Source organism: Manis pentadactyla, chromosome 3 (assembly GCF_030020395.1).
Source record: "Manis pentadactyla isolate mManPen7 chromosome 3, mManPen7.hap1, whole genome shotgun sequence".
NCBI lineage: Eukaryota > Metazoa > Chordata > Mammalia > Pholidota > Manidae > Manis > Manis pentadactyla.
In genome coordinates this window covers 23,109,115-23,123,504 of record NC_080021.1, presented here as the reverse complement: position 1 = coordinate 23,123,504, position 14,390 = coordinate 23,109,115, and the positions used below count along the sequence as shown (strand labels likewise).

Sequence of the window (14,390 nt, the reverse complement as noted above, 5' to 3'; positions counted from 1 at the left end):
GTAGTTCTATGGTTCTTTAATCTCTCCATGACTTTGTTTCTTCTCCTTAAAACTGTAGATAATCATGGTGCCAAGCCCCCACATTGGTAAGGATGATCTATTTGGGAACATATATGCAAATTAATTAGAATAGTGCCTCGATATTTTTGGTTAATCCCTAGGTACACTAAAGCAATTCCCAAACTAACTTATGAAATCACTTTTTCCAAGGCTGAAAATGAATGGCTCAGTAACACTACCCTTCATTATCCTAGAGGCACTCTAACACATGTGCATAAGAAGATGTTTGCAATAATGTCTATTGCAACATTGTTTGGAGGAACTAATATTGGAAATTACCACATGGTCTCAAATAGGAAAATGACTAAAATCATTATGGCATATTTAAATTATTAAATATTAACTATTGGCAGTAAAAATGAATGAGCTAAAACTTCATGTATCAATATGCATAAATCTCAAAAACATAATGAACAAAATAATTACAGGATATATACAGCATAACATTTACATTAAATGTATAATATGAAGAACTATACCATAGGTTATTTTTAGGGAACTATACTAAAGATTATTTAATATATCATTTAAGACATACATATGTACACAGTAAAATTATGGAGACCTGCATGCCAATTATACACTATATTCATGATATAATTACCTTTGGGGTAGGAAGGAAGTGGGGCTGGCAGGGAGGTACAGATGGAGCTTCTAGTGAATCTGTAATGTTTTCTTTCTCACGATACGTGTATTGAGGTATTCATCTTACTAATCTGTACATGTTTTCAGTATGTCTGGATTTTCTTTTTTAAGAAAAGGAAGGTAATCTTTTGGAGAAACCCATAGACAAAATAAAGACAACCTTGAATCCCTCTAAAATGGTTTTAAGATAACATATCCAAAATATTTCTTGTTCTCCAGAAGAAAGGTAATTCAGAAAACAAGATGCAACTGAAAGATGCCTCTAAAATTACACTTGGAATCCACTTCTAAGGCCACTTCCTGTTGACACTGGCAACACCCCTCCTTCAGCTGAGGTCTGAGAATTATCTGCCTTGTCATAATTAGCCTCATTGGTTCTTGTCAGGAGCAAATGTAGGAGGGAGAAAAAAGGGGGCTGGGGTTAAAAGAGCAAACTGAGTTCTTCCGGTGGTGAGCTTCCCGAACTGTGGCTCCTAGCGCCTAGGAATCCTGGAAGGCAGCAGATGGCAGGGGTAGGGGACAGGGTCATAGGAGAACTATTTTCCATTTTCCTGGGGTCTAATAGCAAGATCACACATTCACCCAAAATAAAACTACACATGCAAAAAAAAAAACAAAACCAGATTTCTTTGCTTTGTGCTGGTATCACATTAACTCAGTGTGGTAACACTGGTTATTTCTTGCTGTCAGAAGCATTGATTGGCAACTATAAGGTCTTTGATCAATATAAAATTCAATAAGCAACTTATTGTTTAACACTTAACAGTTTGTTTGGTATTCAGAAGCTGTCCAAACACCGTGTGGGAGGCGGTCTCTATCTGCACCACCACTGCCACCACCGCAGCTCCCGCTGCGCCCTCCCCTGCCTTGCTCCGTGCCCTGGGACACTGGCCTGCAGGGACTGCATCAGAGGGCCAGCCTGCCCTCTCATTCCCTGTCGGGCTCCACCAGTGTGAGGAACCCGCAGCGGATTAGAGGAGAGAGAAAACAAGGCTGTTTACTCCTCCAGCTTCCTCCCTACCAGGTTGCCGTGCATGAGCTGCCCCCATCGTCCACATCCCACGGTTCCTTCCTACACAGTCTTCTCTCCATGTTTCAGTCCCTTTACATTTCAGTCCTAGGATGGGCACCCTGCTAGCCCTGGGGTGCTTGACCATCCCTCACTGACTTCCCTCCACCCTGCCCAGCCTTTGTAAATAATCCTCTCATTAAACATGATTGAAACAATCCCTTTAAACTCTCTTTAAAATCTCTTCTGCATGCCCCATCTGTTTCCTATTGGGACCATGACTGATAGACACATGATACAGGTTGAAAAAAGAAAAGGCCTTTGGTGGGGAACTGTGAATGCACAGAACAGTATCACAAATGCTCCTTTCTGCTCTTTATTCTCTCTATCTGTGCCATCCAATATGGTAGCCCACCAGCCACCTATGGCTCTTCCAATTTAAAGTAATTAAATTAAACAAAATTTAAAATTTAGTTCCACATGCTCAAAAGCCGTATCTGGCCAGTGGCTACCCTTTTGGAGGGCACAGATGTAGATCATTTATGTCATCAATAGAAAGTTCCATTGGACAGCACTGCTCTACACCCAACAAGCTCCTTCATGAGAAACATAAAGATTATTTCTACCTTCGGCTCTACCTTGTCCTCACAGGTGCATCCCAGGTCAAAGTCAGACTGAAGGTACATAATCCCTGAATAGCTGGGTCTGGTCAGTTCCTCTGGCATAGTTGGCCTGAAGGTGTTAGTACGCAGGAGATGATTCAAACTTCCATGGGTTCCATTATTAGGAGCTGGTTTTAATCCCAGCAGGTCTGATGAGAAGAAAGAAAAGAAGCCATATTTTTTAATGAGAGTCAAAACCATTCACCTTCCAAGGGTCTGAAAACTCTGAACACAAATCAGAACTGAATCAAACAAACTTTAAACAGTAAGCACTTCTTTCTTATTTCCTGAACTGTTCTCTTCTGACCGTGTCTTGCCACAGTTTTCTGAAATAGCCCTGTTTATTGCTTGACCATAGAGAGAGACAGTCCCCACAAGACAGCTATGGCCAACCCCGGTGATGGGGGCAATGCAAGGGCTATCAGTGACAGCATCCTCGCCTTCCTGCATGTCTGGGGGCCTTTGTATCCCAACTCTTGCAATGAGTCTTATAATCAATAAATAACCTCGAGTCTGCCCTCTCATGCACACCACAGAGGTACAGGGACAAGAGGAGGCTTTGGCCCTGTGCCTTGCAGTGCCGCTGTGAAATGAACAGGCTGATTTCATGGCAAGCGAACGGTTGCCAAGTGGGCACACAGTGACTTGCCTAAGCTGAGAGGCAGGACGGGGGAGAGGGAGCAGCCAAGATGGGGAAAGAACCCAGGAGACCCGACTTTCAGACTCCCCCTCTAACCACCAGACTGGCACTCCCTGACTAAATAGGAAAAGTTGTCCTCATTCAGCAACTAGAAGCTCAAGGAAGAAAAATAATTAGGAGCACATAAATAGCTGGCCAGGATGCAAGCTGGCAACATTTTAACCGGGCTGCAATATGAGAGATGGAGGTGGGAGAAAGCTCTGTGCAGAACTCTTGCTTCACTAGGTCTCTGACCAGCGGTGTCAAACTGTAATGCTATGTTGGATCAGCCAGAGGCTGCCAACAGCAACACCATGAAAACGCCCCATTAGTCAACTGTTGAAGCAAGACAAAGAAGCCTTAGAAGGGGCTGATATTCTGTCCTTCGAACCCATGGGCTAGTTGCAACATCTTTTCACAGAGGAGATGAGGTGGTCCCAGAAAATAGACACCTCATTTCTTTCTCTGACATTGAGGAAGTTCATACGGTAACTGAAGATTGTTTCACTGGTTTTGATGGCATAAGTGACTTACCACACATAACGTTGTAAAGTTCAATGTTTTCAAATGGAGGCACTTTAGTCTTGTACTTAAATGTTGGGCCATAACCTACAAAAACGGTCTTCCAAAAGAAAAGACAACAAACAAAGGCAATTAGACATCTAGTAGCAGCCCTCCCTCTATGTATGAATACCATGCAGACTCACTCACATGCCATCCCTGTCCCTGCTGAGGATCTCGAAAACCCATTTTCAATTCATAGCTCTGTGATCCTACCTGCATGCTGTTGACCTTGTTATCAAATCCATGGTCTCCCTGGAAAAAACATTTTCCTGACGGTTTCTTATAAACATCCAAAGGTTTCCTACATTGAAACAATTGTGCAATCAGTCAGGAATTCTCATGGGAATCACTCTGATAAAAAGTCAATTTCAGTGCACAGTACATCTCTAAGAAGTGGATTTTACAAGTGTATTTGTCTCTACTTTCATTGCATCATTCCTTTGGTGATGAAAAGATGACTTTATTCCTCTCCCCCAAGTACCTTTACTTTGCCAACCCACCCAGGACGAATGGGGGCCTCTAGACAGAAGCCCTGGGGCCTTCCTCGTGTCTTGTGCTTGCATTGAGCAAAGGCCTCATCACGGGTCATGTTCTGTCTGCGGATGTGCTTCACTGGCTCCAAGACCACGAGATGCTCTACTCTGGGACCACATTTGTCTGGTTCACTTCTACACGCCCATCACTATGCTCAGTGCCAAACACATGGCAGACAAAATCTGTGATATTTAATGAGTGAATGGAGATTTGTATTCTGTAAAAATGTTTGCATACACATTTATCTACCAGTATAATACAACTAGAGGGTATAACTCAGTGGTAAACTAAACATGTTTGTTTTTTGTGACATATGTAATGTGACATATCTAACAAAAGCCTAGCCTCACCTAGACAATATCTCTATTTAAAAATAGAAAATGAAAATGCTGTTCTCCAGACATCAAAGCCATTTGGCCTTCCTTGTTGTGCAGGAAGCCATCTTTTGCTCAAGTGTCATGTAGCATTTTCCCAAAAAACTTTCATGTTTACTAATACAGATATTTCCTAAGTACCTACAGGATAAATTGCACTGAAGTAAAGTGCTCGGTGGAAAACAAAGAAATTAAACATTTTCATCCCCACTCTTAGAAAAAGTACTTTCAGCTTGGGATAGTAAGATATGTGCATGTAACAACAATGCAAAAGTTAAATTTAAAAGATTTACTGATAAATAAAATGCCTGGGTTTGGTTTATGCTAATTTGTTCAACTGTCACCATCTTTCACTTAACTTCTACTTAACTCCCAGGTTTTCTTCATATAAACCTACCAAATTTGCTCTCCCCCCAAGTTGCCCCATATGTAAAAGTTCCTTCAGAGAACCTACTCAACCAAGCCATGTTGTTCACATCTTTGTAACTCCTCCATGAAGACTTTCCACATCTGTTTTAAATGGTTTCAATGATTTCTGGTCTTCATACATCTCTCTTCATATTCCTACATATTTAACTCTATGCATCCCCTTGACAATTAGAGTAGGATATTTATATATTTGTCATATGTGTCTCTCCAGATGTTCCATATTGACATAAGGACGGAAGTCTTCTCATTATTTTCCCTCCATTGTAAACTCATTAAAGTACTAGCTAGAGTGCATATAGTAGTTGTCCAATTATTACTATAGACTGATTCACAAAACTTTTCTTAAGGAGAAAGTCAGAGCAAGAGTAAATGGGGATGGGCTGCTGCCAGATCTGGATAAACTTGAGTGATTAACTCTTCAGAAATGGTTAGAGCTTCCCAACACATTCTATACTACATTTGAGAGCAAGAAATAGTCTCTTAAATAACGGAGCTCAAAAGAGGGTAAATATCTGAAATATTTAAGGCAATACAAACATGCCCACAGTGACAGAGATTTCAAGATAAGTGAATAATTTGAACTCCTCTATAAATGTTGCTAGAGACTATGTCTCATCAACCAAGACCAAATCAGTCCAGAATGGTAAGGCAATGCCCAGTCATACCTTTGACTTGCTCCAGTAACAAGAATGGAAGGTAAGATGTGAATTCAAGAAATAAAAAAGAGAGAGACCACACAGAGATGCACTGAGAGACTACAGAGAAACACCAAGATGCTGAGATCTAAAAAAAGAGACGTTGTCTCAGGGCTGATTCCAAAAACTTTTTGGAAATGGTGAGATTTCCAAATGCTATTTCTTTTTATGATGGTTAAGGGCTTTACAGCACTCTAGTTGCCTAAGAGGGTATGACAAAGATGAGACCCAGGAATAGCCACTCCCCAGGTTACCTTGCAACATGCCATCTACGGTCCACCAATAAATGGATGTCCTCAATTCTCCTGTTGTTGGCATAGTGCAGGCGTTTCGGAAGGTGCTGTTTCATGTAAGGCTTGAAGTGCTGGTCTGGTTTTTTACACTGCAATATAAGTGGGAATTGGACTTTAGAAGGTGTGTGTTCTAGAAAACGTCCTAGGTATTCACTCTCTGGAAAGTTGGAAGAAATTCTTTCTTTTCTTTAAGCCAAACAAAATGCTGACAGCTAGTGAATAAATGGAATTTGTTTCCCCTATCAAATAACTTGAGCTGAAAACAAGTAGGTTCAAAGGGGATGAGATGACTTTGAGGATGACATGGAAGACTGTTAGAGAGGGCTTAGGAACTTTTAAGATACATTCCTGACTCGTGAGACCATCACTAAGAGGCACTCAAACTTCAAGGCCTTTCCTAACTGCTTCAAGTCAAGGGATACGAGGTTGGTTGAGAAGGGAAAATGTATGTTCAGGCCTATGTGGTTATACATATCCTCATGTACTTTTAATGTCTCTATCCTGGATGGGGGGGACAGTGGAACAGGGTGGTGGTGGGCAGATCTGGTTCAGATAGAGTAAGGATTTGTTCAGTCATGAATCAATACTTTTCAGTTCCAATGGGAAGATAAAATATTCTCAGTTTGTATCACTGCTGAGACCATCAGGGAGGCTACAGCTGTCCACAGTCCAGCAGTTTCAAAAGCTCTTAGAGAAACAAATTCACAGGATGGCAGGGAAGTGAGGAATATGTTCCTCCCACCCCACAAGAGAGGTGAACACAGGAGGTGAGCTTGGGGAAGCTACTCCAAAGGCAGAGGCCTGGTGACTTAAAATACTTACCGTGAGGTTAGCAATAATGGCTTTAGGGTCATCTGTTCAAAGACAGAAGGAAAAAGATTTCAAAAGAGATGACAATAACCACCCACAGAAATCACTGTTGCAGCAAGAGACTCAATGCCTTCTTTCGTTTTTCCCTCCCAGAAGGGCTATCATTTTCAGTTTTGTTTAAAATACATGTCAAATTGTATGAGTGAATGCAGTAAGTTGGATGAAAGCTCAGTGGGTTTAACAATCCCTGTGCTAAATTTTCCTGCTAGTCCAGGCCTCCTCAGGAGGGGAATCCCTCCCTCCAGAGCACCAAGATACTGCTCGCTAAATTACTTCTTTAACTTGCCCCAAATGGCCCCTTGGAAACTGGACTTATTTGCAATTTAACATCAGTAACTAAACTGGGTATTTGGGGCTTTTAATGTAACTTCCTATTCATCTGCAGATCTTTGAAGCAAGTCATCATCCACTTTAAGATGAATCTTCTAAATCATTGAGTCATTTTTTCCTAAAGGGAGTTTGTTTCCTCAGTAATATCATGGATCTAATTATATAAGCTGCCCCTCTCCAGCCACAGATACACACACATGTACGGACCTCCTTTCTTTGCACTACCAGCAAACAAAGGATATTTTAGTCAATATCCTGAACTAGCTAAAAGCAAACCTATGCAGATGATGGCTGGGTATAAACTGTGGACAGGATTATATTATCTGAAGGTCCCCTTTGGAGGTGTGGGGAGAAAGAGGAGATTGTAGGTTGGTTGGATTTTCTCTTGTTTTCAAAAAATTTGCTGTAGTACGTAATTATAGACTCAGCAGAAAAGGAAAGAGGTGCTCAGATGAGATACCAGCTGCCATGATGCAGCCCTCCCTAGAATACAAACATCAGGGGGCGGCTCGCGCCTGCGTCATCTCCTGGTGTATCCCTGGAGCCCGGGGCAGAGTACGCATCCAACAAATATCGGTTAATAAATATACATAAATATTAGATCATATTTCTTGAAATCCATGAATAAGCTTGCCTTGGAGTATAAATACACACACTTCAAAAAACAATTTTCAGAACTGTAATTCTAAGGCTATGAAATCCAAAGCTAAAATGTGGATTCCTTCCTACTTAAGTTGGGGTTAAATTTTAGTTGTATCTTTTAATGGAAAGCAAATTAGTACTAATGGTAGCAATAATGGGTGTCCATACCATGAGCAGTGTCTCTCTGAGAGCTTTGCAGGCACTTTCTCTCTGGTCATCCACAGCAACTCTGGGAGGTAGGCTCTTACTAAGCCAGTGGGCAGTTGCACACTGGGGCCTAGCAATCTGAGCAAGCCATGCTTTGAAACTCTGCACTCTGAGGCCTCACCACTGTACTTAAAGGGACCAAACAGAGTCAGTTCATGTTCTCCAATAATGAAGAAAAATAAATAGCACAGGGCAATCCTGTGCTCAGATAAATCCCAGAGAACTACTAGGAAAAAACAGATGCCTGAGTCCATACTGGGAACACCAATTCTTCAGTTCTGAAGTACTCAGTTCCTGCATTCTAATAGCTCCCACGCTGTATGAGGGGAAGTGGTCCCCAGCACAGCGTGGTGGTTAGAACCAGCAAATATGGGTTCAGATCCCAGTTCTGCCACTTAAAGCTGTGATATGTCTACCCAGTTACTTCAGGTCTCTCTGAGCCCCAGTTTCTGCAAAAGGGGATAATAATGCTTGTCACACAGGGCTATTGGATGGGTTAAATAAGATTGTGTACCTATTTAGCTGAAGTACTAAGGTGAACAAGGCATCATCACCATAGCCAACACTGACTGTGTGCAAAACACTAATCTAAGTGATACGTAGATAACTCTCACTTAATCTTTCCAACAATCCTTATGCTATGGATGAGGAAACTGGGGCACAGAGTGTTTGAGTAGCTCACCCAAGGTCACAGAGTGAGCACCTGGCAGAGCTGGGATTTGAACCCAGAATCCTGCCACCATTGTCTAGTGCTGCTAACACCCACTCTACTGATTCTCACAAAATGAAATCACATATACGAGAGTTTTGTAAAGTATAAAATATTTAATTATTGGTAGCTATTATTTTGTTGACCCCAGAAAAGTTTTTCTTCCCTGCAAAACAACCTCCCTGTTACATCTACTGATATCTGAAATACCTTTCAAAGTAGACAAAAGCAAATACTAAATCAGGAGGGGCCTTACTGACTTGCATCTCGTCTCTGGCTAGGGCCTGCCTGTCTTAAGTGAGCGGAGGAGAGGGAAGGACACAGAGGACAGAGACGGCATGGAAAAGAAAAGGCAGAACCACCGCCGCTTTGTTTATTTCACAGTGTTGCCTAGAGCTGACCTTGGAACAGTTCCCATTTGTGGTGACTCAAGGACAGAGTTTGGGAAATATTTAATTTTCCAAAGCTTTACACTTGGTGCCAATGGTTTCTTATTCCCAAGGCCAAAAATTCTAAAGGACTTCTTTTCCCCCAAATGCAGCCTTTCTCCAGTAAAGTTGTGAACTTCTCAAAAGCGAGGTGGGCATCACCTGAAACATCTTGGTCTACAAATGAAGCCCCTTCTTGGTAGGGGTGTATCATAACCTGAATGTGCAAAACACAGGTGATGAGATTATTCCTGTTTATTTTAGTTCTAATCTTTCAGAACAGCTGCCCCTTCCCAAGGGCTTAATAGTTTTTTTCTCCTGGGTTCTGTCAACCACTTTTATAAAGGTGAAGAGGCCCCTTCAATGTTCAGGGTCTGAGGGCGGTTCTGCCAACGCTGTCACAGCCTCCCTAGCTTCAGCTAAAGAGCAAGCTTGAACCTCTTGTTGAAAAATTCTTCTCTTCTAAACAAAGTGTATCATTAGACACGTGCGTCACATTAAGTGTATTTTGTACATGATTAAAAACAAGAACATATATTTATATAGTGTTATCATGTGCCAGGAACCATTCTAAGCCATATATGTAGATTCATTTTCACAGCAATTCTACATAGCAGCTGTTATCATCATCCCCTTTTCTTTCTCAGATGAAAAAACTGAGACTTAGAGTTTAAATGATTTACTCAAGGTCTCTCAGCTAAGTAGCAAAGCTAGGATTTTTAGCCTAGTATTCCAGCTTCAGAGAGCAAGCCCTATCTACTCCACTATGTTACCACTCCTGCAATTTAGTAATTTAAGAATTAACTTACATTTAGCATTATTGCTAAATTTGGATCGAATTCTTCCCAAAGTTCCAGGCACTAAAGTAATGTCATCCACATTAGTCAGATAATTACTCAAGAACTCAGTTCTATCACACGTGACATCTTCCATCCCTAGAGGGAGAAAGAAGAAAGTATTTGCAGGCCATTGTAAAATAAAACTCTTAACACTGAAGATAACATCCACGCATCTCCCTTACTTGTTTTTAACAACTTAATGGGATGATCCCTCTCTTTTGAAATTTCTTAACTTGACTAAGTTTTTAGTGCTTCCTTCTATAATCTTTCCACCAGACTTTGATTCAGTCCTATCAGCTTGCAGCACTAGAGGGTTGAAAAATGCATCATCTCCATTACCATTTTAAGTCATTCAGCAAGAACAAGACAAAAGAAGTAACCGTGATCTTTTTAAAAGAAAAAAATCCATCTACAATCATTATGGAAAAGATCTATCCTTAAAAAAAAAATCCTAGATGGCTTCAAACCCTTCACAGCTGGGGGTTGTCTGAATAACTGGAATACAGAGTTTTGTTTCTCTTTTACAAAATATCATTTTCTACCTCTCCCTCTAATATATTTCCTGAATTGAGTACATAATCACCAGTGCCCACTCTTTCTCAGCTGGTGGCCTTGGATGTTACTGACAAAACAATAACTGGCAACAAGGGATGAGAAAGAAAAATGTGAGCCCCAGCGACCACCCAAACTGAAAAAACGATGCTGAAAAGAAGCTGTAAACAATGCCGTCAGTCAGTGCTGAGAGCTAGCAACTAGAATGCAAAAAGGATCTAGGGAGGGAATTTTTTAAACTAACAAATATACCTCCCACCCCAAGAATTGTTTCTTGCCCCCATCAAGGAAAGTTTCTTGACCAACATTTAAAAACAGAAATAAAACCTAAACAGACTCAAATCTTAGAATCACAGACTGTGGAGGCCAGTAGAGACCTTCACTGTCATTTCAGAATTTATGAGATGACATGGAACTGTAAAGGTACAATCCAATATATGAATATTCTCGAAGAGGGAGAAAATAGGTGATGATTCTGTAAAGGATGTCCTAAGATTTTGGAATAAAGATATATAACCCAGAGTGGCCCACACCTGGTGAAATTCAAATTTTTACTTTCTGGGATCCCAGACTAAGACCCCCTTTTTAAAAATATTCAAATTGGAATTAAGAAAGAAAAAAACACACCCTAATATAGCACAAAGGTTATATATCTTGCCTTTTAACACTTATGCTCTCAGGAAGAAATACAAAAACAATAAACTGTCACTATGTTCTAGTACAATGTTAATCCAGAAAGCAGAAGTCTCCAAATATAAATTAACAGAAGCCAAGAAGGATATTCCACTTATTAAGTTTCTAGAAAATTACTTATGCCACCCCACTGGTGAACCATTTCTCTTGCTCTCAAAGGCCAAATGCGAAGTGCTTCTCATGCATCATCACCATTCACCCTCCAGACTAACTCCATGTGGTTTTAGTGTTCCCACTCTACAGATGAAGAATGGGAACTCAAGGGGCTTAGAGAGGCCACATAATATACACTGTGTCACATGGCTCTTACATGGCAAGTGCAATTTGAACTCCACTGAAACTCAACCTTACTCCAAAGCCCAGGCTCTGAAACACCATACTGCCTTTTAAGGAAGAGATTCTGTAGCTTCCCCAAACCAAATTAGTCTATTCATCTCAGAAACCTGCACATTGGTAAGACAAGGTTTTAGGCTATCGAAGACCTTTACAACGATCCAGCATGTGACTCAGTGGGACCCATCTACTTCTTAGACACCAGGCTCCAGCATGTGACCAAATGCTCTTGACACCTCTGGGCAACTTAAATTGAATCAAGTTCTGTTACATGTTCCAAATACTCTGTCTTGTCTACAGCTCTCCACAAAGTCAAATGCATGGAGCATGATTTTGTAGAGGGTCACATTTATTCCCTGAAAAAGAGTAAGTTAGTCCCAGAGTTTGTCTTTTTAAAAATTTCTCATAGATCTTCTAGAACATTCTGAAAAGAAAACTGCAGGCCCAGAGCAGAGCTTTAACTAGGAGATCTGCCTGCCATCCCTAACAGAACTGCCAAAGAATCAACCAACTTTCTTCTCCCAAACCCCATAGTCCATGGTCACTATTTCAATTTGGTAGTTCTGGAATATGGGAGACATGCTCTAGTCTGCACACCTGTGAAATAAGAATGCTCTCTGAGGACACCCCTCCAGCTCTATAATCATATGATGTTTATGATGCATTTGGTCACCTCAAAAAAGTGGTCACAAATTTTCCTACTTCATACAGTGATTTAGAAAACCTGCTTCCTAAGTTGCTGCTTCTTGCCTTTAACAGCCTCCTCTGTTGAAGCAGGTTCCTCTCATTTTGGTCTTGAATTCTTTGAGTGAATGCAGAGAAATCATTTTATTTATTTGTCACTAATTTGACAAGAATCCTATGTCTCTGCCTACTTACAATATTTCAGTTAATTTTTTTAGCCACATAAACTCTGTGGGCTCCTTTGGGGATGTGCATAGCAGAGAGAAGGTATTATCACCCAACATGTCACATTCACAGAGAAAGCTATTACCATCACAAGAAATTAAAGTCTGCCCGGCTTTCATAAGAGACAGATTTTTGTAGAAGGGCTTTTTCCCCTGTGCAAAGAATAGGAAGATACAGGAAGTCCCTGGTTTGAGTGAAGTAAACTCTGGCTCATCTAAACCCTGGGTCATCTCAAGTCATCTTCTACTTTTGAGTCATATCCTGATTACTTTCCCATCCTGAAGAAAGAGAGAAGGAGGTGAAGAACACAGCCTGGGACTGTAAGGACAAGGGTTCCCTTCCTCAGCACCATCAGAAACGTCATGGATGTATCTATCCTATTAGCAAAGAGAAAGCAAAGCTTTACCATGGTCTCCAACAAAGATGACGTTCACACAGCGATGCAGCTTTAGTTGCTTCAGTCCGTCCATTAATTGCCCCACTGTTTTGTCAATTTCCCTCAGAGGATTTGTCATCTGGAAAAAGGAGCTAATTAGTCCTGAAGGGTTTTTTTGGTTTCCTTTCCGTTTCTTATAGATCTTCTACCCCTAGAATGTTCTGGAAGAAAACTTCAGGCCCAGAGGCAGAGCTTTGTCTAAGGAGATTTGCCTGCCTTTCATGCACATCTGGTAAATACTTGCATTTGTATTATTTCAAGAGCATACCACCCCTCCTCATCTAATTGCTTTCAAGATTCTTTGATATAAAAATATCAGAAATATTAAGGGTAATTTTTTTTTTAGAGAGATAAAGATAGAGTGGCCTTCCTAAAAATGTAAAAGTGTTATTTAAATCCATGAATTCTGAGAGTGAGCAGAAAGTCAGATGGATGTTTTAAGCCTCTGTTTCCTAGGTAAAAGCACATTAGGTTTTGAACTATGGCAAGAAGATGGAGCTAAGTGAATCAAAAGCAGTTCTGAAGTTAAATAGAACCTTCCATTGGATGCTAAATTAGAATATCATAATGTAATGAGATCCATCTAATGTTCCAAAGAAAACTGTCAGTTTCTGAGATTAAAAGGATACTTAAAAAAAGAACCTTTATTATTATTTTTTTTAATAAAAGAAGCTTCTGGTTCTCAGTTTTGTCCCTTTCAAGCTGATTTTGAGTAAAATAAGAGCCCTAAGTTAGAGTAAACCACTGAGTGTGTTCTGGAAGATTTCTTAATTAGTCTAATGAAAAACAAAAACTCAGTTCTCTGAAGTCCATTTCCAAACTGTAAGAAACATAATCCATCTCTCACTTTTCTGCCTCTAATGGGAGTTTCTAATGGCATGAGTGCTCCCACAAGCTAGAGGCTCTGCCTCCCTCTCATCCTCATCCCTAACTGTGCAATGGGAAGATTTTCAAGAAACACCTCATCAGATAAACATTTGACAGAGCTTTAGATGAATTTTACAACTCAGTCACAATCACACACATACACCCAAGTTGACTAAAATAGGAACAGAAGGAATCTGTGTATCATTTTTCACTCAAACACATACTATCTTACATTAGCATCTGCTCAGATGACTCAAGACCTTTCCTCATATCATGTATTTGGTAAAATCAGGTGCAAACTTGTTTTTCTCCATGACAAGAGTCAGTACTCTGTCCCAAGGAATAAGGCACAAATGAAAATTTCAGAATGATATATGCAGCATAATCTGAAGGGACTAACATGTGAAACTAAGTGATATTTGCTTCTAAGAAACCATGCTCTCTTCTGAGACCTTTGCCTAGACAAAGAAACACCAACTGCACAATATATGTCAATCCTTGGCAGTGACTTATTTTCCTTTATTCAAGACAGCTCAGGTAAAATCCAGAATCTGCTTCTTAGTGAATAGTTCAGGCAATCGTAAATGGGATAGTGCTTTGGAGGAATGTGAAGCTTTCAGGAAATTTAACA

General features: G+C 40.5%; 1 protein-coding gene across 9 annotated transcripts in view; it reads right to left on the bottom strand.

Moving 5' to 3' along the window:
* The window catches only part of ENPP2 (ectonucleotide pyrophosphatase/phosphodiesterase 2), a 98,266-nt gene that overhangs the window by 20,103 nt on the left and 63,773 nt on the right, over window positions 1–14,390 (bottom strand). For 5 of the 9 annotated variants that reach the window (XM_036876306.2, XM_036876308.2, XM_036876311.2 and 2 more), the window contains 7 exons: window positions 12,863–12,971; window positions 9,940–10,065; window positions 6,767–6,798; window positions 5,906–6,033; window positions 3,833–3,920; window positions 3,590–3,677; window positions 2,341–2,525 (listed from right to left, as the gene is read on the bottom strand). In XM_036876306.2, the coding sequence (XP_036732201.2) occupies window positions 2,341–2,525; window positions 3,590–3,677; window positions 3,833–3,920; window positions 5,906–6,033; window positions 6,767–6,798; window positions 9,940–10,065; window positions 12,863–12,971 (756 nt within the window). The remainder of the gene's footprint in view (window positions 1–2,340; window positions 2,526–3,589; window positions 3,678–3,832; window positions 3,921–5,905; window positions 6,034–6,766; window positions 6,799–9,939; window positions 10,066–12,862; window positions 12,972–14,390) is intronic. The other 4 variants (XM_036876307.2, XM_036876310.2, XM_057497803.1 and 1 more) reach the window with 1 other exon arrangement.